The sequence below is a fragment of the Anastrepha obliqua genome, chromosome 5 (genome assembly GCF_027943255.1).
Source record: "Anastrepha obliqua isolate idAnaObli1 chromosome 5, idAnaObli1_1.0, whole genome shotgun sequence".
NCBI classification, from domain to species: domain Eukaryota; kingdom Metazoa; phylum Arthropoda; class Insecta; order Diptera; family Tephritidae; genus Anastrepha; species Anastrepha obliqua.
In genome coordinates, this window is record NC_072896.1 from 24,161,368 (window position 1) to 24,179,285 (window position 17,918).

The 17,918-nt window shown below is 39.7% G+C and overlaps 1 protein-coding gene across 1 annotated transcript; it reads left to right on the forward strand.

Annotated features, from left to right (window-relative positions):
- The first annotated feature begins 14,678 nt into the window (after positions 1 to 14,678).
- On the forward strand, positions 14,679 to 17,367 carry LOC129247880 (golgin subfamily A member 6-like protein 26). The gene is made up of 2 exons (XM_054887240.1): positions 14,679 to 16,565; positions 16,656 to 17,367. Exons 1-2 carry the CDS (start codon positions 14,679 to 14,681, stop codon positions 17,301 to 17,303), a joined length of 2,535 nt encoding a protein of 844 aa, XP_054743215.1. The 3' UTR covers positions 17,304 to 17,367.
- The last annotated feature ends 551 nt before the right edge of the window (positions 17,368 to 17,918 follow it).

Below are 17,918 nucleotides of genomic sequence, written 5' to 3' on the forward strand. Positions count from 1 at the left end.
GTACATGCAATCTTTGCTTATGTAACCCAAGAAAATAGGTATGTACATATATAAAACTAGATTTTCTTTATTGCTTCTCAAATATTCAAATTCTACAAACAAGAATTAATGACAAACGGATATGGAACGTTTTTTAATTAATATTTACATGTATATGACTTTTCATATATGTACATAGCCACCTTCAGTGCTCTTACGTACACTCTTATGTATGTATGTAGGTAATCGGGTGAAAAATATACAATGTGTGCACATAGTTTCTATTAAAATACCTACAAATGAAAGCACTAACGCTCAGCTGCTTTGTCTGTCACGGATTTTTACTAATCTAGGTTTCACATACATACTTACATTATTAAACGCACCGTTACAAAGGACTCGATGGTTTTGAAGATTTGCGTCAAGGTGCGCATGTCGCATAGACTTCACAATCACAAACTCATAAACACCCAAATAATCTTGTCCACATACATACATGGCTATGTACAGGCACATGTACGCACACATATGTACATATACATACACACATGCTCCTTTTTAGCAATGGAAAATCCCGTACTTCATCATTCCTTTTTGTTATCTTAAGAACACATAAGTACATACATATATGCATATGTATTCGTATATGTCTTCTGTATTCGCCCAGCTGGCCAAGGCGAATGCGCGCGAAAATGATTCAATAACCCTGTTGGCAATGCAATGGCATTTTACCTTTTTGCGGCCAATGTACTTAATGAAAAATACTTACGACAATGGAAGTGAAAGAAAGGACAATGTACACAAAGTCCACATTCATATAAATACACACTCAGGTTTGCTTGGTTGTGCGCGCGTATATATGTATGTATGTGTGTATGTATAACTCCCATACCCCTAGTACACATAAAAAATTCGAAAACAATTGTTGCGACTTCTGGCTTTCTGCTAAGACACACGCTATGCCTGCACAGTGTAGCAAAGTAGTGAGAGAAGTGGCTAAATAAATGTATGACCCTAACGCTTAAATAATTTGTGCGCATAAAATTAAGTTCATATTTTGGGGCAAACGTTTGATTCACATAACATTAACTCTGTTCCACAACCTTTTTGGACAATACGTTGAAGACATTTTTTGTAAGTACGGCGACCGTCGTAACCGAATAGATTTTTGCGTAATCACCATTTGGTAGAGATTTGGTTCGAAATTTACTGTGAACATGAAATAACAAGTGATAAAAAAAGATTGCTCAGCGGCGGGGAATGGCAAACCGTTGTGTCTATTTCTGCCCTGGAAAACTTCTCATAAAAAAAGAGGTTGTCTGTAAAGTCGGTTTACTGACGACAGTTTAACGTGAATAAGAAAATACTGATTGACTGCTTGCATTTTTCAAAAGAAAAAGAAAAACATAACATAACATAACATAACATAACAAAACATAACATAACATAACATAACAAAACATAACATAACATAACATAACATAACATAACATAACATAACATAACATAACATAACATAACATAACATAACATAACATAACATAACATAACATAACATAACATAACATAACATAACATAACATAACATAACATAACATAACATAACATAACATAACATAACATAACATAACATAACATAACATAACATAACATAACATAAAATAACATATCATATCATAACATAACATATCATAACATAACATAACATAACATAACGACGCATTTTTTGGTGCGTGCAGCCGGCTACATAGAATTATAAGACGTTATCACGTCAAAAAATAATAATAACATTAAAACAACAGGTATTATTAACAAACTTGGTTTTATTTTAAATTCTTCAAGTAAATCAAATTAATAATAATCAATAAGAAGGCATATGCAAATACAAATACGTGAATTTATATATGTACATATGCGCATATACATACATACACATAGACGCTCACTTAAGTAGGAGAGAGCAAGATGTCGAACGTTGCCGTTCGGTTGCTTTGTTTGCTTTGTCGTTCGCTCCGCGCTTTCGCTTGCAGTTCATTCAAGGTAACGGCAATGAGCAAGGTAACACTAATGAGCAAGGTAACGACACATTTTTTCGTGCGTGCAGCCTGTTAAATCGAATTATAAGACGTTATCACGTCAAAAACCATCTCATATTTCGAGGTGGAATAAAACTGTAGATCCTACAATTTTCTAGAAAAATATCAAACAAACTAGGTACTAGTGAGCTTTAAGGCTCATTTGACGTATTTTTTGCAAACTGATGTTTGTGTTTTTTACATATTTAAAAGGGTTAACGCTTCCGTAATTTCGTGTAAAAATTGCAAGTAAATCAGGGGAAAACTGAACCGATTTTTTCAACAACCAACTTTTGTGTTTTTTACATATTGAAGCAGGCGCTCGGCTAAATACCCAAAAATGGGGTACGCACCAATAAAATATACAAATATTAATCATCCAAGTTTTTTTTTGAAGAAATTTTTTACTAAATAAAAAAAAAACATGATCTTGATTGGTGGAAATCTTTATTTTGACCTTTACGCGCTTCTTTGCTTGTCAAGTGTCAAATAGTCAAATATGCTTGACGTTCGATGCCACTTTGCATATATATGTACATAAATATTTATATCTCGGCCTGGAAGTCAGAGTTACAGTCGATTGAAGTAGGCTTGAAGCCCTGACGCCAGTTGTTCTTGTTCGATCCATTTGCGAAGAGATTGATGCTTCCGGAATTTTCAAATACTTTTTTTAGTTCTTTCTTCGATTTCAAATCAAATCATTTAAAAGGTAGATCGATTGCGGAATGGGCTGTGTGGCATGCTGCTAAAACCAAAGATCATCCAAGTTCATTTTTTTCATTTTCCGGCCACAAAAAGTTGTATACCATTCATATGAGCCCTTGATTGAAACGACGCTTCCAGCAGCACTTTGAAAAAAATATGGACTGCACAAAATTGGACTCCAAAATCTCTCTGAGGATGCATGGGCTTCTCGACGATCACGTGCGGGTAGTCCGATTTCGAGTTGCGAAAGTTTTGCTTGTTAATATATCGAGATCAAAATGTGCTTCATAAAAAAAAACAAATAATAATTTTGACTTCTTTTCAATAAACGCACAAATTTGTCTGCACAAGTCTGCAGACGTTGTTCAAGCGTAAAGCAACTCATTTCAGTCCGCATAGATATGATACTGACTTTCTTTTAATATTCCCAGCAGGAAATAGCTGTCACTGTCAAAAGAACATATGACAGCCTGTATTGAACTCTGATCTGCACACAATTCCAGTTCTTATGACTCTTTGGTTTTTAGTCTTTAGTAACTCATAAATTAATATTTGAAACTGCAGGTCCCCCCATTTTGTGGAACACATTCAAGACGCACGCCACAAATAGGAGGAGGACTCGGCCAAACACCAAAAAGAGTGTACGCGCCATTTATATATGTATATAGGTATATATATATATAACTAAAATCACATTTTCGTCCCACTGTGCGCTGTGAGCTAAGCCCGTTTTCTGGACATGTGCAACCCCTATCAGCAAACGGTGCTATACATACATAGATAGTCTAGTGAGTGCTGTCAAAGTGCAACTGCGCAAAAGTGTAGATATGGTAGTGCACATGCCTATATTTGCATAAAAATTTCTATAGAGGGGCGCGCAAAGCTAAACTCTAAACGTAACCCGTATAAAGCTAGAAGGAACTGTAGTTTTCTTATGGTGTTTCCTTTTGTACGAAAAAATTACAAAAATATTGCTACAAGCCCTGCGAAAATGTTTTATATTTTAAATGAGAAAAGAACAAAAAAAAAATTCGAAATGTCTACAAATTATATAATGTTATTATATGTGTATTATATTTATTTTATTACTATACAAATAACTGCCCCTCAAGGGCTTTAGGAATGGTCCCTGGACTCATTCCACTCCAACTTGTAGCCAAACAGTCGCCAGTTAGTGCAGTCCTGAGGCTTCCTAATCTATTTCATCTTAAAGAAGGCAATCTTACAGGTCACGTAAGAAGTCTGGGCTCAATCCTCTCCGTACCTGACTGTCTGTGACAAGATGGAAAGAAAACTAGAATTTCCCAAGAATTTCAAGATGGTGATCAGTGATCGCTCAGCGTGGAGAAATAATGAAATATCTTTAAAACAGGGCTCACAGATGTGGTTCACTGATGGAAGACGGCAGTGCCAGGGCTGGAAATGTCAGACCACACTTCAAGAAGACAAATGCAATGGGAAAAAATACTGCCATTTTTTAGGCGGAGGTCCAGAGCTATGTGCCAGAAATTTATATTTTTTATTATAATGGTTCTTTATTTTGGATAGCCAACCTTGTGATGGAATTTTAAGACTAAAACTTATTTTATGTTATACCTTAAAGTTCGATTCAAATTTGGTTGGCCTTGAAACGCAAATATGCAGCTAAGCAGATTTTGCCTTCAACCGAACCTAAAACCGTCTGACATGCGGTAATTCTACTGCATGTGAGTTCTTAATTTCTTATTTTATTTTTATAGGTGTAATTTTATATGATGTGGGTGCCAATATCAACATTCTCTCTGACAGTCAAGCAGGTCTCAAATCGCTAGATAGCTTCTCATTCCAATCAAGGTTGATCTTGGAATGTTTTAAAATTCTTTATTGCACTGATGTGGGTGTCGGGACATGAGGAGCACCAAGGGTATGAAATTGCTGACACTTTAGCGAAAAAGGGTGCAAACACTCCCTTCATTGGTCCTGAACCTTTCTGCGGGCTTCAGAGACAAAACGGGCACGCGGCAATCGAAAAGACTCATTGATCCAGAACATATGAAGGTAGAGGCAATCTTTAACCTCAGCAGAACACAACATATATCTTTATACTGAACTACTAACAGGACATTGTAAACTCATTTACCACATGAAACAAATTGGTACCATATGAAAAATTATTCTTGTAGACTTTGTAAAGTGGCACAAGAAAGAACAGAACATTTTCTATGCGACTGCCACCAGCATTGGCACGACGCAGACTAAATTACCTGGGAAGCAGGGATATATCAGGTTGGGGAATACATTTGTAGCGTTTTTAATCAATTATATACTTACATATATATTCATCGCAGCTGTTTACAACCTCTTCGCATCTCTCGACCAATGCCGTTCCGCCAAAAATCTTCTGGTCTGGTGTCAAAGAAGTTGTTGAACCAGTTTTCAAGGAACTCTTTGTTATCGAAGGTAACGCCCTTTATATGGTTTGACAGGGAGCGGAAAAGATGGTAATCCGTCGGTGCAAGGTTCGGAGAATACGGCGGATGCTGAAGAACGTCTAATGTGAGGCTTTGCCGAGTTGTGTAACATGTGGGCCGGCGTTGTCGTGAAGGAGTACGGTTTGATTATGTCGATCAGGAATTTTCAGTCGAATCGCCGCATTCACGTGGTGTAGCTGGGCAATGTAGAGCTCCATGCCCTCCCAGTCGCACCAAACACATATCCTGATCTTCTTTGGATGAAGATCCGGCTTGACGACCGCGTGTTGCTCGATGATGGGCGAGATGCTGAGAAGCGGTTTGAAGGCGACTTTCTTTGTTTTTTTTTTTTTTTGTTGAGCTCGTGAGACACCCAGACTCCCAATTTTTCGGTAACTACCATTGAATGAAGGTGATTGAGAATCGATTTACGATTGCGGTTCATTTATTCCGCCAATTCACGACTGGTTTGGCGACCGATATCCTTCAAAAATGATTTGAGACGTTCTTCATCGAATTTAGAAGGTCTTCCGCTACTGGACGTGTCATCGACGTCAAAGTCTTCATTTATGAACTTTGCCAACCATTTCCGTGCTGTAGACTTGCCTACGACACCTTCTCCATACACGTCGCAAATGCCCCGAGCTGCTTCGGCAGCTTTTTGGCCTTGATGAAAAGCAGAGAAGAGCAGGTGTCGAAAATTTTTAGTTTTGCTTCCTGGGTATTTCATTTCTAAGCCTCAAAACTAATAAAAAATTAAATAACTCATATTTACAATTAACATAGTTTTGTAGAGCAGAAAGAATTCTAACGAATGAATGCATACCCTTTGCCAAACAGCAAAAAAATCGTTGTAAAATAAAAGAAAATATAAAAACGCTATGAACTTATTCCCCAACCCAATAGATCCATGGAGGATGGTTCCATGTGTAGAAGTCCACGCAAGTGGGGAAAGTTACTGATCGCCATTCACTTGGGAATGGCCAGGACGATTTTTCTGCATATGGTTCAAGCAGCTCACAACGGCCGGGATTAGCCCACGTATCCTCTGGGTAGCTTCCGAACACCCGTTCGGGAGTGAGCTAAAGTGAGAAGGCGAAACATTCCAGGATAGCTGGTTGTGCGTTGGGTTTGGGACCCGCCACTTAAAAATCCCCCCCAATGAAAACTTTAAAAAAGCCTCGGATGAGACCTCCCTATACTGATGACGACCCCTGCAAACGAACTAAGGACTATGATTTGAGGGCATGCACCTGGAATGTCCGGTCCCTTAATGGGGAAGGTGCCTCTGCCCGGCTGGTTGATGTCCTCGTGAGAGTAAAGGCTGACATCACTGCCATCCAAGAGATGCGATGGACGGAGCAAGGAAAGAAAACCATAGGACCTTGCGACGTCTACTACAGCTGCCATGTAAAGGAGCGCAAATTCGGTGTCGGATTTGTTGTGGGAGAGAGACTTCGTCGCCAAGTACTGTCGTTCACTCCGGTGGACGAGCGTCTAGCAAAAATCCGCATCAAAGCCCGTTTTTTTAACATATCGCTAATTTTCGCCCACGTCCCGACGGAAGAGAAGGACGATGCGACCAAAGATTCCTTCTATGAGCGCTTGGAACGTTCCTATGAGCGCTGCCCCCGCCACGACATAAAAATCGTGCTTGGCGACTTCAACGCCAGGGTGGGCAAGGAGGGAATTTTTGGTCCCACAGTCGGAAAATTCAGCCTGCACAACGAAACATCCGGTAACGGACAGAGGCTGATCGACTTCGCCGGGGCCCGAAACATGGTAGTCTGCAGCACCAGATTCCAGCATAAGAAGATTCATCAAGCCTGGCAGTCTCCTGATCGAAAAACACGAAACCAAATCGATCATGTTGTGATAGATGGAAGACACGCTTCTAGTGTATTAGATGTACGTACGATCCGAGGACCCAACATTGACTCGGATCACTACCTTGTTGCAGCCAAACTACGCACACGCCTCTGTGATGTCTGAATTTGGTATCCCCGCAAAACTAATACGGCTATGTAAGATGACGTTGCTCAACACCAGCAGCGCCGTCAGAATTGGGAAGGACCTCTCCGAGCCGTTTGATACCAAACGAGGTTTCAGACAGGGTGACTCGCTGTCGTGTGACTTCTTTAACCTGATGTTGGAGAGCATCGTACGAGCCACAGAACTTAATCGCTCAGGCACAACTTTTTATAAGAGCGTACAATTGTTGGCGTCTGCCGATGATATTGACATCATCGGCCTTAACAACCGCCTTTTCCAAACTGGATAAAGAGGCAAAGCGAATGGGTCTGGTGGTGAACGAGGACAAAACGAAGTACCTCCTGTCTTCAAACAAACAGTCGGCGCACTCGCGTATCGGCACCCACGTCACTGTAGACAGTTATAATTTCGAGGTTGTAAAAGACTTCGTTTATTTAGGAACCAGCATTAACACCGATAACAATGTCAGCCTTGAAATCCAACGTAGAATCTCTCTTGCCAACAAGTGCTACTTTGGACTAAGTAGGCAATTGAGCAGTAAAGTACTCTCTCCACGAACAAAACTAACACTCTACAAGACTCTCATCATGCCCGTCCTAACGTATGGCGCAGAAGCTTGGACGATGACAACATCCGATGAAGCGACGCTTGGAGTGTTCGAGAGAAAGATTCTGCGTAAGATTTTTGGACCTTTGCACGTTGGCAACGGCGAATATCGCAGGCGATGGAACGATGAACTGTATGAGCTTTACGGCGACATAGACATAGCGCAGCGAATAAAGATCCAGCGGCTATGTTGGCTGGGTCATGTCGTCCGAATGGATACAAACACTCCGGCTTTGAAAGTATTCGATGCGGTACCAGCTGGTGGTAGCAGAGGAAGAGGGCGGCCTCCACTGCGTTGGAAAGATCAGGTGGAGAAGGACTTGGCTTCACTTGGTGTGTCCAACTGGCGCCGGTTAGCACGAGAAAGAAACGACTGGCGCGCTTTGTTAAACTCGGCCAAAATCGCGTAAGCGGTTATAGCGCCAATTAAGAAGAAGAATAGATCCAAACAACCAGGTCGAAATTAGGCCTACAGCAGTTTAAGGGGACATATTCCTGTAAAATTTCGAAAAAAAATGTTTTTTTTTTCATAAAATGTTAATATAATCCTGTGAGAATATGTCAAAAAAAATTTTAGAACGTAAATTTAAGTATTTCTTATATTATAGATCGTCAACCGTGACGACTCTATTCTTTGCGTTTGAGCGCTGGTTATGTATTCAAACTTTTCTCAAAACTATATTTTTCGAATTAGCGTATACGATAACTCAAAAATTTATTGACCGATCACCCTGAAATTTTGCACACATCTTTTTTATGATATTACTTTCTATGTGAATATACAAGTTTTTGAAAATTTTTCGAAAAAATAATTTTTTCGAAGAAAAATAGTAGGAAAATTAGTCTCAAAATTAATTTTTTTGTTTTTTAAGCATTTTATTCCGCGATTTTTTTACCATTTTTTTTAATACATATAGAAATTATGACACTAATAAACAAAACAATTTTTGTTTTTTTTTTATTTAGGTCTCTGACCCCGATGCTACAATGCCCGCCGATTGAGAAGCCCCGCTTCCTGGAAGAATTGAATGTACATCCGCGATTTTAAATGACTAAAAAAAAATTGTTTTATTATTTTAATGTATAAGTAAACTGTGTGCCAATTTTGAAAAAAATTATTGACTTCTTCATAAATTCGTCTTAAATAATTTGAATGAAAATCAGGGAAAATATGGCTGTTTACAGGTATCTGTCCCTTTCTATAAGACTGCACAATATACATATGTATATATCTTTTTAGGCCGCCGTGCACAAATAGCCATCTTATAATAATAATATAAATAATATAGATCAAAATATTAGTAAGAAAATAGTACGCAGAAATACTGAATCTATGATAAAGGTCCTGTCACCTCCAAACCAACTCAGTTATGATTTATCTGTACGACTCCACTAAGTCTGAGGTCATTAGCTTTGAGTCTGCTTTTGTGCAATTGCTTCTTGACTAGTAAGAAACAAAATATAGCCATCCATCGTGCACTTTATTTTATTTTAAAAATTGTACATACAATTGGCGCATTTCGCAGGCAATGACACACAAATCTTTGTATTTATGTATATGTATGTATGTATTTATGTTACCTATTATTTGTTTGTTATATTATTCTCGGTTCTACGTGGAGCATGCAAAAGCAAGACGCATTTAATTTGATTATGTTTCTTATTTTGAATATCCTTCCGGTAACTCCTCTGAACCTAAAAAAAAAGTTGCGCGCGTTTTTTTACATACATACATACTCGTACATACATGCGAATACTCTAAACTACTTCCTAACAAAGAAGCCGAGAACTATTGTATTTATTAGTAAGGTACATACATACGTATGTGTGTGTAAGTTTGTGCTCATACTGCATCGTGTACTCAAGAACGTAGTACATACATACATATATGGCATGTACAGGGCGGTCTGAACGCAAGCATCTTTTTAAAAATGAAATAAAATGGGTAAACCCGAATTCATCTTTTTTTTATATCACAAACGGCTTAGGCAATATGCACCCAAAGGGTCTGGATCGGTTTTAGATTATTTATTCAATGTTATGAATTTCGACAACACCACCCAAACAAAATGGCTATGAGGTCAAATCTCAAATCCCAGGCGGTTAGTAATATTTATAATAATTGAACTTATTGCGCAAGAGCTTTTATTATTTGATTGGCTGTGCGAATGTAGCGCCAAACCTCGTCCAAATTCATAATTTCAATTTCAACCCAAAACAGGTCGGAATAATCATAACGTTGCTACTGAAATTTCGTTTCCGACAGGATTTTCGCAAAAAAAAAAAATTCTTCTCAAACTGCTGCACAATGGTTGAATTGCTTCTGCTTCTGCTTAAATATAAAGAATGCGGGCCTTTCGAGTATTAGAGTCATCAATTGAGTCTTTCGAGCCAATTTTCCACCTCTTTTCCACACATATCGGAACATACGTATGTATCGGGTATTTTTTTTAAGAGCTTTAGAGCCGATTTACACACGTAGACATCTCGAAGGGAGACACTGGAAATTCTCTTTTAATGTTGTATTTGCGGTCGCACGGGCAAAATTCTTTTCGGCAGCACTTTGGCGTTTACTACTTTAGCATCTTTTGGTTCGGATATATTCTACAACCCACTAACTTGTAAAGCGGAGAACTTATTTCATAATTTAATAATAAATGATTTGTCGTTTTTTTATTTACATATATTATATACAAATTTTTGTACTTTAATTAAAAAGAAAATTAAATTAAAAATACTTCATACATATGGTAAATAAATAACTTGAGTATCTAGAAATGGGAGAAATATAAGAATTCAACATAAACATGCCTCGTAAGTTTTTTTAAAGTATACCTACTTTACTAACAAAAATAATCCTACAGCGGCGTTCTGATGTTTGTCATCGTTGATTTCTTCCGTTTGATTGAAAACCAACACAGAACTCAGAACTTTCTCCCACAAAAAAAGAACCCGAATGAAGCAACTGTCAACATTGGAAATGCGAATAAAAAGCGCAAAGCGTGTCTCTTTAGTACGGGAGACAAATTCTCTTCTCCCTTCCGCGGCCGTCCTTTTCCCCTGAACAAAATGTTTCCCTGTGTAAATGGGCACTTAATAGCAGCATAGCTCGATAGTGCTCGCCATTCACCATTACGGCAGCTCTTTCCTCATTTCGGAAAAAATAAGGGCCAATAAAGCCGCCAGTGCTCTATGAACTTCGCGAACTGATTTATTTATTTTTTTTTTTTCCAAAGTAAATTTCCACAATTTGGAAGCGTTGTTATGACGTTAAACGATTCATAATGACTTGCTAGGAAATGCCAGAAATGCAGAAATGCCACCACAGTTTGCCATTATCAGCTGTGAAACCTTTGTTGTCGATATCAATATTTCTCATGCAGCTAAAAAAACACCCGATACCTTAGAAACTTCGCATTTGATATTGTTCATGAGCTCTTTTTTTCGTCTAAACCTAAGATGATTGCGAAAAATTTGCCTCAATGAAGTCTTAGAGATTCCCAATTCATGTAAGCGGCCTGTGAATGCAGTAAAATTTCTTAAAATTTCGATTACCGACACAGAATTTTATTGCTCGTTTGTGTGTTTCGACATGATTAATATGTGAATCTTGAATGACGTTCCGCATAGTCAGATCCTTAATACGAATTCGATAAGCCATGAAATCCAACGGGGAATCTCTCTAGCAGAACAAGTGCTGCTTTGAACCAAGTAGGCAATTGAGTAGTAAAGTCCTCTCTCGACGAACAAAATTAACATTCTAAATATAAGGGTCTCATCATCATTTTGGACGATGACACTATCCGATGTGGCGTCCTTGGAGTGTTTGGGAGAAGGATTCTGCGAAAAATTTTGACCTTTGCACGTTAGCGATGGCGAGTATTGCAGGCGATGGAACAATGAGCTGTATGAGCTTTACGACGACATAGACATAGTGCAGCGAATGAAGATCCATCGGCTTCGTTGGCTGCATTATGTCGTCCGAATGGATAAAAACGCTCTGGCTTTGAAAGTATTCGATGCGTTACCAGCTAGTGGTAGCAGAGGAAGAGGGCGGCCTCCACTGCGTTGGAAAGATCAGGTGGAGAAGGACTTGGCTTCACTTGGTGTGTCCAACAAAACGGTTAGAACGAAAAAGAAAGGACTTAGTTTAACGTAAGCGGTTATCGCGCCAATCAAGAAGAAGAAGAAGAAGAGATACAAATTTTCTATTGAAAACTACTTACGCAGTTCAGATAAAAATTATTTTCAATAAAAGCACAGTTTCGGAATCATCATAGAGAGTGGCAACCATAACCTAACCTAAAAGTTTCCAAAACAGGCCTTAGTAAGCTGAATCTACTAAATGTAGTGTCGGTAAACCGGCTGATTTGTTTTATTTTTTTCTTTCGACGTGACCATCCGGGTGAAAGCACAAAATGAAATGCCGAAAAGTCGTTCCATTCGCTGTATCGTCGTATGCTTCTAGCTCGAACTTCATGTCGGCTGTGCAACATAGTTTGTCCTTTTCTGTTTCTTTTCTACTTTCTTTTATTTTTACAGATAATTTTCTTAGGATTTCCGCAAATAGTTTTTACAATTTCCTATCATTTGAGTCTATTGTTGATACTTTTTGAGGAACTTTTTTCTGATCCGGGTTCAGAGAGTCTTAATATCAATGTCTACTACATTAAATATATATTTAATATACCAAGAACTTCTATGGATTCTTCCACGAAATCTGAGAAGGTGCTACTCAGATCAAGTTGGTATGATTCCCACGCAAATCGTTTTCAATATCCTTTCATTTGATTCTTCTTCTCTTCTTTTTCGAAGAACGTTTTCTGCATCGACATTTTCGTGCTCTTAGGCATCAAAGCCTGGTGGTTGGTTGGTTAGAATGATGATTCATCCAGATTATAACTAGCGCTTCCGCACCATTTTGTTGCCACATCTTCGTTACCAACTTGTTTTACAGTTATTTACAGCAAGACTATAATATCCAGTCTGTGTGGTTTAGGAGCCTTATTGACGTCTAAGTCAGACAGTTGTTCGAGAGTCTCGAACAGCGGTTTGCCAAGGGTTGACATTCTGTCCTTCCATAGGGCAGGGCATTCACAGAGGAAATGGAAGATTGTTTCCCTTTTCTCCGGTTGTTTACAACTATGACAGTGAGGGATGCCCATTTTGGCAGCTTGTTTTCCGATAGACCAAAAACCAGTTATGACTGCCGTTAGTCTATAGGCGTCTCGTCGTTTCATGTTTATCAATGTCGACGATTGCTTGAGGTTATAGGTGGGCCATAACGTCCTGCTATCAAAGCCTGCTGTTTGGAATTTTTAACACACTTTTATTAGGACGGGTTGTATGTATGTATGTATGTATGTAACGGAATCTTTGAGCTTAATTTTCACTGGCTTCTAAGCATCTGACCGACTTGAAATTTTGAACACCTATCAAGGACCGATGACAATGCAATAATTTGATAAAAATTTTCCATTATCCTTATCGGGATTGCCAGGATTGTTATTTTCTTTTTTTACCTCTGGGCAAAAAGTAAGGTGAATTTGGTTGTAAAATGAAAAATCGTCATTTATTCTTGTAAATCAATTTCATCCCCTTCAAAATAATGCCCTCTCGATGAAATACACTTATGCCAACGAGTTTTCCAATCCCCGAAACATGCCAAATAGTCCATTTCCGGTAGTGGTCTCTTGAGTTTTGGGAATAGCCAGAAGTCACACGGAGCCAAATCAGGCGAATACGGTGGTTGCGCATTTTGCTTCACTTTCACAACCCTCTGTACATAGGTAGTTGCCAATAGAATGATTGTAATATTTACTATATCAAGCATCCCACGCTTTTAACTCTAATTTGAATTACTCTATTTGTATCTTAATTTTTGTTATACTTCTGTTCTGAGGTAGTTGACTATGACTGATCCTTCGATTTGCTATTACTTCATTATAGGCCCCTTTGTCATTAAAATTTATTTTCTACTTTTTAGTTCGATTAGCAATAAAAGCGTGTTTTTTAGTTTTTTAAGCTATATTTTATTTCTCCTACATAGTTCAAGCGACGCATTTCGCTTCGTGCAGATTTTGGCCGGGAAAAACGGTTATTGTTAAAGTAAGCAGTATTTGGACCACCCAGTGCATATTGTAAGAAAATTTTTAAGTAAATAACTTTAATACCTAATATATTTGCCCATAAGCAAGGCTAATTTTCTTGTTTTTGTTCAATTCCGTAGGTTTCTCCTTCATCCGCAACGGCACCTTTCATTTAAAAACAGAACGAAGAAAACTCGTTACAAGGTAAAACCCACCACCATTGCACAGCGCAAGCACCGCAACAATGCGCACACACTGAACCACCACCACCACCAGCCAGCATAGTAAGTCAACCAAGGAAATACTTGCGAGCTGCAGAATTGAGTTGCGTTTGGTTTGGGCAGCGATCGTGAGGGATCAGTTAGGATTTTACCGTCGATCGAATAGGAACTTTTCTACGCCAAAGAAGAAGAGGGTTTCCTGCAGCAAGCACCAACAGTATCCGTGTTTTAAGTGTTCAACCAAAAACTTTGTTATACATTTACAGTTTTGTTTATAAATTTTTATGTTTTTGTTAGTACTGTTGCTTGTTTTATTATTGAACAAAGAAAAAATGCTGAAAAAGAATTCAAAAGTTAATTTTTAAACGAAATTTAACATTTTTCGTGAAACCCTCAAAAAGAAACTATGAACTAGAAAACATATAAAATAAAAATAAAAATAACGGTCAAAAATAACGCAACTAAGCAACTATCGCGCCAACCCTCACTGTATACTATTTCCAACTGTTACGCATCACTTACCAACAGAAACAACAACAACAACAATAACCACAACGAACAATGTCTTTCTCCAAAGCAAAACTAAAACGTTTCAACGATGTCGATGTGGATTGCGCCAACTCGCCCGCAACAGCTCGCCTGGCCACCGACGCAGGCACAGTTAATACGCCAGGAAAATGTATTGCTACCGCACCAGCGCTTACAACAACCACCACTACTACAACAGCCACAACTACAAGCCATCCCGAACGCAAAGAACAGATCGAGAAATTTTTCAAAGATGCCGTCCGTTTTGCCACCAGCAGTAAGGAAGCCAAGGAGTTCGCTATTCCCAAAGATGTTGCATTGAAGGATGACAAAAAGTCGAAGGGCTTGCGCCTTTTTCGTACGCCCTCGTTGCCACAGCGTTTACGTTTCCGCCACAATGCTTCCGAATCATCGTCAACAGCGGCTGCTAACAACAATAATAGTGGCGCTTGTACGGCCAGCTCTACGCCGCTGCATTCCGCTACCACCACACCAGTGAAAGATGTGACCAAGTCTGGCAGTCGACTCAAGGGTAAAGAGGCATTGCAGCAAGAGATACGCAAGAAAAATGAGCTGCTCGAAAGTTATATGAGTCAAATTGATGTGCTGAAGCGCCATGTCGAACAGCTCAAGGAGACGGAAAAGAAATTGCGCGAAGAAAATGCCAGTGCCATGGAGAAAACAGACAATCTTATACATGCATTGCAAACAGAGAATGCGGCACACAAAGAGTTGAATGATCGTTTGAGCGCCGAAAATGTAGAGCTCTTAGAAAGTTGCAACAAAATGGAGCTGGAAATGAATTCACTCCTAGCGCGTCACGGCAACGAGCTGGAGGAGTTGCAAACTATTTTGGCTGATGTGAAATTGCAGAACGCTACGCTGAAGTTGCAAGCGCAGCAACAATGCGCCGAGGCGCAACGCAAACAGCAACAAATTGAAGCATTGCAGACCGAGATTAGCGAGGCGCGTGAAAGGCTCGCCACAAGCGAAGAGCGTGCGCAAAAAGACACTGAGCTATTACAGAATCTGCGTAATACCAACGAGTCGCTCAACCTGGACTTGAGTGAGCTTAGGAAGCAAATAGAACACGACGCACTTAGCTATGCGCAAGAAACCAAAATTACACAGAACGAAATGGAATGTCTAAAGAAAGAACGTAGCACGTTGAAAAACGACTTGGCCAGCAAGTGCGAACTCATTAAGACGCTGCAGGATGAGCTGCTGGACAAGAACTGTGAAATCGATGCGCATTGCGATACAATACGGCAGCTGTGCCGTGAAAAGTCGAAGTTGCTGGAGAAAGAGCATCTAATTGAGACGGCCGAAGAGAAGATGCGTAGTGTCGAGCAGCAAGCGGAACAAAAGGTGCAGAAACTCGAGTCGGACTTGGAGAATGCGCTCGAACGAGAAAAGGCGTATTGGCGCGCCGAGCTGGATAAGCGTCAGAAACTGGCGGAGAACGAGATCATCAAAGTGGAATTGGAAAAACAAGATGTGATGGTAGTGCTGGAGACCACCAACGATATGCTGCGCGACCGCGACGAGAAGATACAAAAATACGAAGAGCAACTACGTAATGGCATCGATTATTACTTACAACTCAACGAAACATTGCAAAAACAGATCGTTGATTTGAAGCAGGACATTGCAAAAATCATAACCGAGAAGTACAATTACCAACTCACGCTAAGCAATACACGTTCCACGGTAAATATATTGATGGAACGCTTGAAGAAATCCGATGCAGATGTCGAGCAGTACAAAGCGGAACTGGAATCTGTACAGCTGGCAAAGGGCGCGCTGGAACAAAGTTACCTGGCATTGCAGTCCGAAATGGAGACACTGCGCTCCAATCACGCTGAAACCGAAACGGCGCTGAAGACGTTATGTCAATCGTCGCAAACGCTGCAACAAGAGGTATCCATTAAAGAGAATCTATTCAATGACATACTCACCTCAGAAGAGGAAACTTTGGCAAAATTCAATAAAATTGCTTCCTCATTCCAGGAGCGCATTAATACGACAGATGTGGCGCATTACCTGGAGATGTACAATGAGCTGAAGCGCAAGGACGAGACCCGTGAGCAGTACATGCAGGATATGAAGAAGGCGCTGGACGAATTCGCCAACGTGCTACAATTCGCACAACTGGAGTTGGACAGCAAAGAGAAGTCCCTACACAAGGTGCGCGATGAATGTGAACAATTGAAGTTGGAGAATATTGCGCTCAAGTCAAAGGTAGACGAGGGCAACATAAAGAAAGAGAATAGCACAGATTTCGAGAAGATTGAAGATCTACTAATCGACAATGAACTGCGCGTGGAGTGTGATAAAATCGCCAATTGGCTATTGAGTTCCTCCGCCAGCGACAAATGCATACGCACCGAAAGTACCAACGAAATCAACGAACTGCTAAAGCCGACAACACCCAACAGCACTAAGAAGAGTCGCAGCTGCATGACACCATCATCGCCCGCCAACAAAACGATAACACTGTCCACCGCACCCGGCTCTAATGTTGGCACACCGCGTACACCCCGTACCCCGAAGACCCCGCGCACGCCGCGCACCACACCCAAGAAGACGGTCCTCTTCCCCGGCAAGGAGAACATATGCAGCCCACAGAAACAAGTTCTGAAAGCGCGCAATATGTAACTACATAGTAAGTTTTTGAGGGGGGTCGCGTCTAGCTCGAGTCAGTCGAAAGGACTAAGCGAATGTTTTGGGTGTAAGATTTATTTTTACTTTTCAAATAAATAATTTTAATTGAATTGTGTTTTTTTGAATCGCCAATGTTTTATTTGCCCGAATGTTAGTGCGTAGCTCTTAAAATTTTGATTTATGACGAAAATTCATTTTCCCACGCTACCAAATGAGATTTATGCTTATAATTTTGCCGAAAGGTACGCGTATGTGCATATGTTTTTGGGCATGTGAAGGTATGTATAGGTATGCATATATGTATGTGTGCGTGCATGTAAAAAATCTCCGTTATGCACTCGCACAATTGCGCAATATTCGCTGCCTGCTGAAAGTAATAACAACACTCTTTGTAAACGCACAAAGCGGTGGGAAAACATGCCTATAAATACTTACATATGTAACTACTTACACAAACATGCACACATACATACACATTTGAAAGGTAACGACAAGAAATTGCGATGCACTTCCGCTCGTCATAGCAAAGCCATTGTTTTGCTAACTGTAGGTTGAAAGAACTCAACGATTGATGGCATAAAAGACGACAAACGCAATAAAACCCCGAAG